Here is a 12,130-nt window from a genome sequence, read left to right as displayed (position 1 = left end):
CTATTATAGGTTATTAACCGGAAACTCTAATAGTATATTATGGTAAGATTAATTTAATTGCAGGTTACAGATTAATAAAAAAATAGAGAATGTTTTCTGTTGTTGTCCATTTTTATTTATTAATGGGATGAGGTTCCTTTATCTTATATAGTAGACTAAAATGGCAGAACACGTATTAAAAAAAAAAAGATGTTGGAGGGATACAGACAATCTATCTGTCTCTTTCTATTTTATACGGTTTTATATTGTTAGTTTTGTTTTTTATACTCACGCGATTTTTAATTAAAAATTTTGTCATTTAAACATTCTCAAACGTCGATTTAAATCTTTTTTTTTAACAGTTTTCTGTATACGTATTATTTCACATAGTATTTCATTTCATGTAGTATTTCACGATACTTTTTTATGTACATATATCTACGTTCTTTGTGGCACTGATATGACTTTGACGCTATCTTCGACTGAAATAGATAATCTATAAGTTGTATTAGCCGATGCTAAGGTTTCCGGATTAGTTCATTACGATTTCATTACTCTGTAAAAGGCTTTACTATAGCCGTTGTCATTCATTGACTTGGAAATGTAATTCTATAATATAATACGTAGTTTCAGTGATTTATTTACGAATATTATGCGTTATAAGACTTATAAAAAACCTGATCTGGCCCAGTGATTAGAACGCGTACATCTTAACCGATGACTTCGGGTTCAAACCCAGGCAAGCCACCATATACATATATATGCTTAATTTGTTTCCATAATTAATCCCGTGCTTGGCAGTGAAGGAAAACATGGTGAGGAAACCGGCATGTGTACCTAATTACATAGAAATTCTGCCACATATGTATTTCACCAACCCGCATTGGAACAGCGTGGTGGCATATGTTCCAAATCCTCTCTCCGTAATGGGAGAGGAGGCCTTAGCAGCAGTGGGAAATTTACAGGCTTTTACATAACTATAAAGTTCATAAGGATACGGAAACTATGGAAAAATTGTACGAAATAGATACTAGGAAAGGATGTTTATTCCCTTTGTCTTTTCAACGTTGTAAATTTTGCTTGAAAATGCTATCATGTATACGCTAATAAGTGCTGGAGAAGCGTAAATATGTACATTTTTATTATCATATACTATATAGTTTACACAGTCATAAAATAGGTTTTTCTCTTTTCTGCATGAAAAGACAAAACAAAACTTATTCAATATGATTTGAAAACAGTGTCGGTTTATTTTTAGTACTTGCAGCTTCGTTCTTAAATACAACTAGCTAACTCATGACAGCGGGTTTCAATGCCAGTCTCAAAAAAGTTCGACCTCAACTAAAGCAACGAAGTTGACAATATTTACACAGCGATTTACATTGAACCATGACAGTAAGGGAATACAGAGATCCGTGCTTGTGTATGTATGTATACAAAGACTGGAGAAGAAATTAAATAACATTATATTTTACGTCCATTAATTTATTATTTTCCAAATATTTCGACGATTACATATCCATTTGGGAATCCTTTATACTTGTATCCACGTGCATCTTGTATTAATTCATCGATTTTATACTATTTAAAACATTTATTAATATCTTAACACTAAGCCTGACCTTAAACAGCCGGAATACCTTTCTGAATTCGTAACCTAAATTCCGGTACAAGTCTCAAAAATCAGGTTGATCATTTCTTGGACTACACGAATTTTAATTTATAATTCATAGATAATAATTACGAATTTTTTACTTCAACTTTTATATCAATACTAGGTATTCCCTTGGTGGTAGGGCTTTTTGCAAGCTCGTCTGGATATGTACCACCTACTCATCAGAGATTATACCGCCGAACAACAGTACTCAGTATTGTTGTGTTCCGTCGGTGGGTGAGTGAGCCGGTATAACTACAGGCACAAGAGACATAACATCTTTGTGCCCAATGTTGGTGGCTCATTGACGACGTGAGGAATGGTTAATATTTCTTACAACACGATTGTGATGGTGGCCACTTACCATCAGGTGGCCCAAGAGCTTGTCCGCCAATCTTTATCATAAAAAAACATAATAGTTACGTTCTTTTCTTTCTTCAATATTTATATAAATACTATGTATTGTATACTACTATCTATGTACCGTGACCACGAACGCTGTAAAGTGCTCGAAACGTCGGGATGTAAAAAATAATTAATATACGCGATTTAAATTCGTTAAAACTAGTTTTATTTCAATACTATGCATTACTAATACCACTTATTGTCTGTACGTTCCCTCAATGTTATATCTTAATGATAATTTTCTTATGTGAAAATTCTGATGGGGGGTAACCGAGTGGTTTGCCGTAACGGCAAAAGGTATCACGCGCTGTTATACTATCAAAAGTGTAAATAAACTGTGAATTAAAAAGCGTCCAGTTAATACTTAATGACGTCCAGGATATATAATAGTATTTAACTAACATGACTGTGTATTTTTAAAAGTTGAATAAGAGTATCTACTGAATTTCTTTCCGATTCTCGATGGAGTCTACATTTCCAACCGGTGGTACGAGTAGCTTCACTTAATTGTTAAATGACTTTTACTTGGTGGTAGGGCTTTGTGCAAGCCCGTCTGGGTAGGTACCACCCACTCATCAGTTATTCTACCGCCAAATAACAGTATTCAGTATTGTTGTGTTCCGGTCTGAAGGGTGAGTGAGCCAGTGTAACTACAGGCACAAGGGACATAACATCTTAGTTCCCAAGGTTGGTGGCACATTGACGATTTAAGGAAAAGTTAATATTTCTTACAGCGTCATTGTCTATGGGCGATGGTGACCACTTACCATCAGGTGGCCCATATGCTCGTCCGCCAAACTATACCATAAAAATAAAAAAAAAAAATAAAAAAAAAATGACGATTCAAAAGTGCTCTTAAAAGCCTACTTGTATAAAGTAGGTATATTTTGATTTTAGAATAAGTCACAGTTAATATATTCATTATTTATTATCTGTGATTCGTACATTTATTTTCGTTCCATGATTTCTATACACTCATCCGTGTTGTAACTAAACAACACCGTCTAAATATGATAACCCAACAATAACATGCCTATTTTTGTAATAAAGTTCGTATAATTTTACATTTCTTTGTTGGAAAACGTCAAGAGATCCTTTGTTATAGAAACTTCACAGCGAAAGAGGCGTAAAATACTTGTATGTTTTATTCTTATAGATATTTATAAAGGCCGTACAATGGACTCGGGAATCTGAGCTGCCCCAGTTTAGACATTGCACAAATCGTTACCACTACAATTATATTCAAAAGTTTAAAATACGCTCGGGAAATAAACTTTTCAATTCTCTGTAATACTAAAAAGTAACATTTTTTTTTATTTTAATATGTGTTTCGACTTTATTTCATGCATAATGTATATTGTATTTTCGAATAATATATAAAAATAAAATTAAATAACACTAAATACTTGCCTATGTATTATGTACAAAAACCTTCCTCTCGAATCACTCTATCTATTAAAAAAACCGCATCAAAATCCGTTGCGTAGTTTTAAAAATTTAAGCATACAAAGGGACATATTACTCGGTGGTGTAATGACGAATTAAGATTTGAGATTCTGGGATCAAATCTCGTTTTTTCTATTAATTATATCCTTAACTTAAAAACTAATGTAAGATGAATGTTTAAATTCCATTTTTTTTATGGTATAGGTTGGCGGACGAACATATGGGCCACCTGATGGTAAGTGGTCACCATCACCCATAGACAATTACGCTGTAAGAAATATTAACTATTCCATACATCGTCAATGTGCCAACAACCATGGGAACTAAGCTGTTATGTCCCTTGAGCCTGTAGTTACACTGGCTCACTCACCCTTCAAACCGGAACACAACAATAATGAGTACGGTTATTTGGCGGAATAATAGCTAATGAGTGGGTGGTACCTACCCAGACGGGCTTGCACAAAGCCCTACCACCAAGAAAGATAAAATTAAATAACACTAATTGTGTATCTAGTAACGCAAATAGACGCGGCGTGGTGATAAGCTTCAAAACATTTACGTGAAGGAAAGGATTAGTCTAGCAACGACTCATATATATATCGGAGACTCGTTATCCTCACGGTCGCTCATTGTGGGGCGTCAGCAGGGATCCGGGCGAGAAACAAATACTTTTCAATATACACAGCACAGTTCCTAGGCTAGTGTTGTTTATTCAGCCGATAGTAACGTAATGAATTCTCGAATACAGAGTGCACGTTCTTTTATTAACGTTTTCCTTCTCTAATCTAGGCTCTGTACACGTCATTTTGACGTTTGTGTATGGTTTATATTCCGAACTATTGTCCCGGATGCGACACGGCCATCCTGAGTTACACGCGTCCTCGTGTGTTAATCTGGAACAAAAGCAAATACCGCAAAGTATCATTCACGCTCGGCCATATCTGACCACTCTACTAAAATAACTGAAATAAAAGTCTTGTGTCATCAAATAATCTTTATTCTAAACACAAATTCTATAACAACATTGAAATATTACATAAACGAAATAAGTGATTGACTACTGCTGCAAGTTCTCCCCGTACAATTCATGTACACAGTAACTAAATCTTCCCTGTAACCGTGAAATCGACACATACACACGTACACTTAAGTCAACCCTGTGACTATAAGTGTTCAATGATAGTCATCCCTGTGACTCAAATCAACAGTCATCTCTGTGACTCTCAAATCAACAGTCATCCCTGTGACTCAAATCAACAGTCATCCCTGTGACTCTATTCAACAGTCATCTCTGTGACTCAAAACAACAGTCATCCCTGTGACTTAAATCAACAGTCATCCCTGTGACTGAAACGCAACACAAAATTAACATTCATTCTTTTAGAGTACTTGCAGCAATGTCAGTTGAAGGTTCTGAAACTTTTTCAGTATCACATATCGGTAAATCACATTTTTCATTTAAATCAATGTCTACATTAGCTCCTGGCATTTTCCTAACCCTATCATGCGCGTACTTATAGGTTCGTTTGGAATTCAAAGCCTTCAATAGGTAGCGGTCACCATCCAAAACTTCTATTATCTTAAATGGGCCCTTGAATTTAGGGTCTAATTTGGTTTGATTTCTTTCTTCGTTTTCAATTAATACAAACTCGCCTACTGTAAATTTATTAAGCCTTGCCTTTGTACTATTAAACCTTTCCCTATCATATTCAGCCGATTTTCCTATATTATTAGCTGCGCTTTCTCTTAGTGCGTCTAAATCAATGGAAATTTCGTCATTTTGTACCTCGCTGGTCATCAACGACAGTGGCCTGGCTACCCTACCGATCATAAGCTCGAGTGGTGAGCACTTAGTAACCCTATTGATAGTACAATTGATAGCCAATTGCACGTCTCCTAATGAATCCTGCCACGATTTTTCAGAGTTAATCTCTACTGCCGTTAGCATCGACTTCAGTACGCTCATGACTCTTTCAACCTGCCCGTTCGCACGAGAAGAGCCGGTGGCAATTAAATGAAGGTTTATATTTTTACTGTCACAAAATTCCCGAAATTCTTTGCTCGCAAAACACCTCCCTTGGTCAGCGATGATACGAGTGGGTGTTCCAAAAAGTGCTACACTATTTGTTACCGCTTTTTGTGTCAATATTAGCAGTGTGATATAATAAAACGAATTTTGTGAATGCATCAATTACAACAAAAGCGTACTCTTTTACATCATTTTTCCCACTAAGTTTGCCTGTGGCGTCGATGTGAATAGTATGCCAGGGCGACGTAACCTTAGGTATGGGGTGAAGTTCGGATTGCATTTTACCTGATCGAGATTTAGCTACCTTACATGTTACACAACTATCTACAAACCGTTTTACATAGCGCGACATTCCCTCGAACCAATAATGATCATATGCTTTCTCGAGCGTTTTCTCCCACCCAAGGTGAATAAGGGAATCATGAATGTTATTTATGACCGACCATTTCAATGCATGTGGTACAATCGGAAGACACCGTGTCCTACCGTTACGTTGTATCTTTCTGTGTAGAATACCGGATCTAAGGACATATGTATTGGCTAAACTATCTTCCAACTTACCGTTATTCATATCGTCAATAATTTTGATTATTTCGTTATCTCGCTGTTGTTCAGCGGCTAACCAATTTGAAGAGAGCTCGACTATATTTACTCGCTTGTGCTCTACTTTACTATAAGGGCGACTATTGTTCAATGACACTGGTAGAGGATTTCGAGACAAAAAGTCAGCATGTGCCATGTGTTTGCCCGGTCTATATTCAACATCGAAGTCAAAACATTGAAGATAGGACCACCACCTATGCACTCTAGGCGTCAAATCCACTTTACGTTGGGAAGACTTTAATGAATTACAGTCCGTCACTACCAAAAATTTACGTCCATGCAAGTATTGTCTAAAATGTTTGATAGCATTTACGACAGCGAGTGTTTCCAATTCGTATGAATGATATCGTGATTCCGCGGGAGATGTACGCTTGCTAAAATAAGCTATGACATGTCGTTTATTGTTATGAATTTGAAATAAAATAGCGCCGTACCCCTCTGAACTTGCGTCTGTATGAAGTTCTACAGGGAGACTAGGACTAAAGATTTTTAAAATTGGTTCATTAGTCAATATTGTAATTACTTTTTGTCTGATTTCTTCATGCTCAGGTTTCCAAATGAAATTGCCTTTGAGGGATGTTAATCTATAAAGTGGAGCCATTAAACACGCAAACTGTGCAACAAATTGTCGAAAATAAGAAGCTAATCCTATGAATTGCCTTAATTGTGTAACGGTTTCAGGAGGTGGTAATGCAGTGAGTGATTCTATTTTTCGCTTATTTGGTCTAACATTACCGTTTTCTACCTCATAGCCTAAGAACTCAATTTTAGATTTAAGAAAAGAGCATTTTTTAGAATTTAAAGAAAATCCGGACTTGGTGAGAACTTCAAGGACGGTATTAAGTCTGTCAAGTCCCTGTTCTTCCGATTCAGCCGGAATCATGACGTCATCAACATAAACAATGACGTAATCACGTGCCAAGTTTCCTAATGCATTTACGATAGCTCTTTGAAATACAGTTATAGCATTCTTTAAACCAAAAGGCATAGTCAGATATTCATATTGACCATCAGGAGTTACGAAGGCCGTACGCTCTATCGACTCCTCATGGCATGGAATTAAATGGAATCCACTAGCACAATCAAGTTTAGTAAAGAATTTGGCTCCTTGTAAACGTGATATTAAATCAGTAATGATGGGGAGGGGATATCTATCAGAAATGGTATTTTCATTCAGTTCCCGGTAGTCAATACACATCCTGTCGGACCCGTCCTGTTTTTTAACTAACAAAGCTGGGCTAGCAAAAGGCGAACAGCTTGGCCTAATTATATTTGCCTGTAAAAGTTCGTCAACTTTATTTCGCATAACGGTACGTTCCTCAACCGATAACCTATAAGGACGTCTTTGAACCGTTTTGCTCGGATCCTTTAACCGTATCTCTAATTCACCTGTCATGACGCGTGTAGTAGGCATACCGGTTATAAAGTATTTCGAATAACGATTTAATATCTTTAAAAGTTGTGATCTATGTTCAAAGGGTATATCTGTATCGATACATTTAAAGTCAGGCCAAGAGTTTTGGATAGTGCAGCTATTAACAACATTATTTTTTTAACAATTTAAAGCTAGTACTCGTCATCACAATCGAAAATCCTAAATTCAAAATTTCACGACCAATCATTATGTCACTGCGTAAATAAATATCAGGTAAAACATGTAACAACAATTCTAATGAGTGCTCATTAATAATAACTTTAGCTAAAATTTGTTCTGTTGATTTTACACTGCTTTGGCCAATACCAGTTAAAGAAACAATATTACAACTACGTTTTCCGCTAAACTTCGTAGCCAAACTTTCCTTTATTAATGAACACTCAGCACCAGAATCATAGTGAAAAACATAGGACTCACTGCGATGTTGAAGGTATCCGGTAGGAGGTTCTACTACGCACAGGTCGACACGACGCTCGGCCGACGTACTAGCGCTGGTGTTTCCACCGCGGGAGCCAACTCCTGCAGTACAGCGACTTGCCACATGTCCCAATACTCCACACTTGAAACATCTGATGCTCGTTGATTTTTCTACACGATGAGAAGTGGAAGTCACGTCAGTCTTCACAGGAGATTTTGGCTTGTAGATTTTGGGCTTTGATCTACAGTCAGCCTGTCGGTGACCCAATTTCCCGCAGCCAAAACACTTTAATGTAGACTGCTTGTAAAATTTTGCTCGCTTGCTATCAGTTGTTGACAACGTCTCTGCTGCAGGAGCTTTTCGCTTTTGATACGAGAAAGCCTGCAATTCTTTTTGTAGTTGCTGGCGGGAAGTAATTTCCGTTGTAAAAGCAAGACGTTGTAATCGTGAGTCGTGTTGAGAAATGTGCGCTAGGGCGGTTGCTACGGCGATCTGTTCTTTGGTGCAATCTTTCCAACGGCTCATCAATGAGGTAATAATCCGACTCGCGCATGCAGCTAATGACTCGTTGTCTTTTAATTTTTCACTATTTAAGTTAATGAGGGTACCTGCACATGTGTCTGTAGATATGAATCTTGCAGTGAATAGGTCCTTAAATTCCGGCCACGATATCCCAGGGTATGATATATGTGACAACCATGATGATGCGGTACCTTTCAGAGCCTTGCTAATGACAACAATGAGTTGACCGCCACGTGGTGGGTTGTCTTCGAAACAAATATCCGCTGTTGCACACCAAGATCTCGCGTCACTTTCTTCTTTATCTGGGTTGAATTCCGGTAGAGTGAGGCGACGACTTGATTCATGCGGTCGTAGCGTAGAGATTAGTGCCATCATATTTTGGTTCTGTTTTTCAATAAGTTGTCGCCATAATTCTTCATGATTTAGCGGTTTCTCAGCCCGTTGAAATCTCACTTCTGATATCGGAGACTCGTTATCCTCACGGTCGCTCATTGTGGGGCGTCAGCAGGGATCCGGGCGAGAAACAAATACTTTTCAATATACACAGCACAGTTCCTAGGCTAGTGTTGTTTATTCAGCCGATAGTAACGTAATGAATTCTCGAATACAGAGTGCACGTTCTTTTATTAACGTTTTCCTTCTCTAATCTAGGCTCTGTACACGTCATTTTGACGTTTGTGTATGGTTTATATTCCGAACTATTGTCCCGGATGCGACATATATTATTATCTATATATCATTAAAGTTGAATGAGTTAGTGAGACAACATCACATACATTACTCTGATCCCAATTTAAGTAGCTGAAGCACTTGTGTTATGGAAATCAGAAGTAACTACGGTACCACAAACACCCAGACCCAAGACAACATAGAAAACTAATGGTAATCTACATCGCCTCGGCCGGGAATCGAACCCGGGACCTCAGAGTGGCGTACCCATGAACACCGGTGTACACACCACTCGACCACGGAGGTCGTCAAAGTGAGTTTAAATGTTACAACACTCAAAATCGACAAAAACCAGTCGAACATAACCCGTTACAATTAACAAACGTTTATTCAAACACTCGTTAAACGAAAAACCTAAAATACATCGAAACTAATGGATTATTCATCGTACAAAATCAATAAGTGCTTTTTGGCATATCGGACTGATAGCAGCGAGATGTCACAAATAGATATCGAATAGGCTATCGCGCTGCGGTTGGCGGAGATGCATCAGATGAGATACTAATCTATAATTTGATATGAAACCTTTTTTAATGTAAAAAAGTTTACCTATTTCGTAGAATATGATCTCGAATCCGATATAAGGAGTTAGACTGATTTATTGATCACGAGATAGTAAATAGTCACACAGACATTGCTATAAGAAACAGTAATTCCTATCATTACCAATGCGCCACTACATCCCTTGTGACTGTCGCGGTATCCCTAACTCCTCAAATTGTATCACAGCAATTCTAAGAATTAAATAAATAATAATAAATAAATATTGGACAACATCATGTACATACCTCTAATCCCATTGTAAATAGCTAAAGCATTTGTGTTTTGGAAAATCAGAAGTAACGGTACCTAGGTTACTTCTGATTTTTCCACTAACACCTAGACCCAAGACCACAACCCACACCCAGACCCAAGGAGGTCGTCATTTTTATGCTTCACACGTAGCTGATACCAGCCAACATGAACATAATTATTAGCAAATTGAATGTCCAAGAAGAAATCATTTAAAACCTTCTTATATCAGACACTCTGTTAATTGCGACTTGTTTGTGTTTTGGGAGTTGGCCACCAGGAATTATAAGAACACTTCAGTGGCTAGATCGTGAAAGAGCAACACGCATTTTTGTGTCTCTGGACTTTGTTTCTTTTTTATGGAATAGGTTGGCGGACTAGCATATGGGCCACCTGATGCTAAGTGGTCACAATCAGCCATAGACAATGACGCTGTAAGAAAAAGTAACTATTCCTAACATCGTCAATGCGCGTTCTTGGGATCTAATATGCTATGTCCCTTGTGCTGTAGTTACTTTCACTGGCACATTGCTAATGTAATTAGTATCTTAGACTATAACAATAACTATTTTTTTATAAACAAAAGCACGTCTAGTTTATAATATTAGATAGATAACTAAGTTGTCATACACTATATAGATTTTATTTATAGACCATATTATCATAATAATAAAACTAATAACAGATCATCACTGATAACGATATTGATTTGATAAGAGCTGTTGTGTCCTAGTTTTTGCAATGAAATTGCATAATAGTGTATGATAATAAGTATACTATAAATGTACTGACGAAAGTAAACATATATAGATACTAGTAGACGTACGCGATTTCACATTCGCGTTTTAAGGGCCTATGTCCTTTATTACAGTTCAGGTTTGCTTCATACCAAATTTCATCAAATTCGGTTCAGCAGTTTGGTCGTGAAATAACGATAGACAGACAGACTCTTGGTAGTAGGGTTTTGTACAAGCCCGCCTGTTTAGGTACCACCCACTTATCAGTTATTCTACCGCTAAACAACAGTACGCAGTATTGTTGTGTTCCGGTTTGAAGGGTGAGTGAGCCAGTATAACTACAGGCACAAGGGACATAGCATCTTAGTTCCCAAGCTTGGTGGTGCATTGACGATGTAAGGAATAGTTAATATTTCTTACATCATCGCGTCATTGTCTATGGGTGATGTTGACCACTTACCATCAAGTGGCCCATACTCGTCCGCCAATTCCAAAAATAAATTTAAAAGAAACTAAAATACAGACAGAGCTACTTCCACGTTTATTATATTAATATAGAGATATATTAAGCACATAGAAGGTTAGCAGTTTTGAACTCATGGTCGTACATGGTGTATTACATAAGGCACATTGCATACTGGGTCACCTCGACGCTTATCACCTTTCGTTATCGTGTAATTATTAAAATTGTTATAATATTGAGACAAATTTTTCATACAAAATTTTATTTGAATTTACTTAAACAAATCATATGACTTAATACACGTGTACCACTCGACCGAAAGCGGTGAAAATTTTTCACAAGTGTTTGGTTGCCACGTTGAATATACTAAAGAATTATCATTTAATATACGACACAACTTAGATGTAGCATCGGTAATTCAATATAGCCGATTACTGCCGATTTACACAACAGCAACAGTTCCCTATCGCGCCATTGGACGCTATTCGTCGCTATAGATTCTCGAGTCAGTTCAACCCGAGAAAGCAAGTGCATGTAAATCGACGTGTCAAATTGACGAATATGTTTAAGTTATACGATATTACAAGTTATTGCGTTTGTGTAAAGATCATTTTCGCATAAGATATGAATATTGATAATTTGGGATAGCGTACTTAATTCGGATGTGATCGGTTTTACGATTTTTTCCGATGCTACATCTAAGTTGTGTCGTAGTATAATTACGTCCTATATTTATTTATCATATTTTGTTTAAATTCCCCCGAGAAATATCCGCTTTAAACGGCACGGTTTAAAATTCAAATCGCTTCCACCAGACGCCCGGGAAAGAGGTGAAGGTTCCGACCTGCTATCGTCCTAGATGCGTTGCCATGGTTACATACTTATTACACTTATATAGATCTTAACATATTGCTATAA

At 37.1% G+C, this 12,130-nt stretch overlaps 2 protein-coding genes across 2 annotated transcripts in view; one reads left to right on the top strand and one right to left on the bottom strand.

Annotated features, from left to right (window-relative positions):
- Window positions 1-12,130, top strand: part of LOC124537980 — a 52,990-nt gene that overhangs the window by 29,172 nt on the left and 11,688 nt on the right. The window lies entirely within an intron of this gene.
- On the bottom strand, window positions 4,083-9,195 carry LOC124537979. The gene is made up of 2 exons (XM_047114978.1): window positions 7,969-9,195; window positions 4,083-4,377 (listed from the first exon to the last, which is right to left on the bottom strand). The coding sequence occupies exons 1-2, from the start codon at window positions 8,981-8,983 to the stop codon at window positions 4,373-4,375; spliced, it is 1,020 nt and encodes a 339-aa protein (XP_046970934.1). The 5' UTR covers window positions 8,984-9,195; the 3' UTR covers window positions 4,083-4,372.

This window comes from Vanessa cardui, chromosome 19, assembly GCF_905220365.1.
Source record: "Vanessa cardui chromosome 19, ilVanCard2.1, whole genome shotgun sequence".
Classification (NCBI taxonomy): domain Eukaryota; kingdom Metazoa; phylum Arthropoda; class Insecta; order Lepidoptera; family Nymphalidae; genus Vanessa; species Vanessa cardui.
Note: the sequence above shows the minus strand (reverse complement) of the source record. Positions and strands in the feature narration are given on the sequence as shown.

What these genes read in the sequence shown, in the direction of transcription:
- LOC124537979 (XM_047114978.1), bottom strand. Translation starts at nt 8,983, where the DNA reads ATGAGCGACCGTGAGGATAACGAGTCTCCGATATCAGAAGTGAGATTT.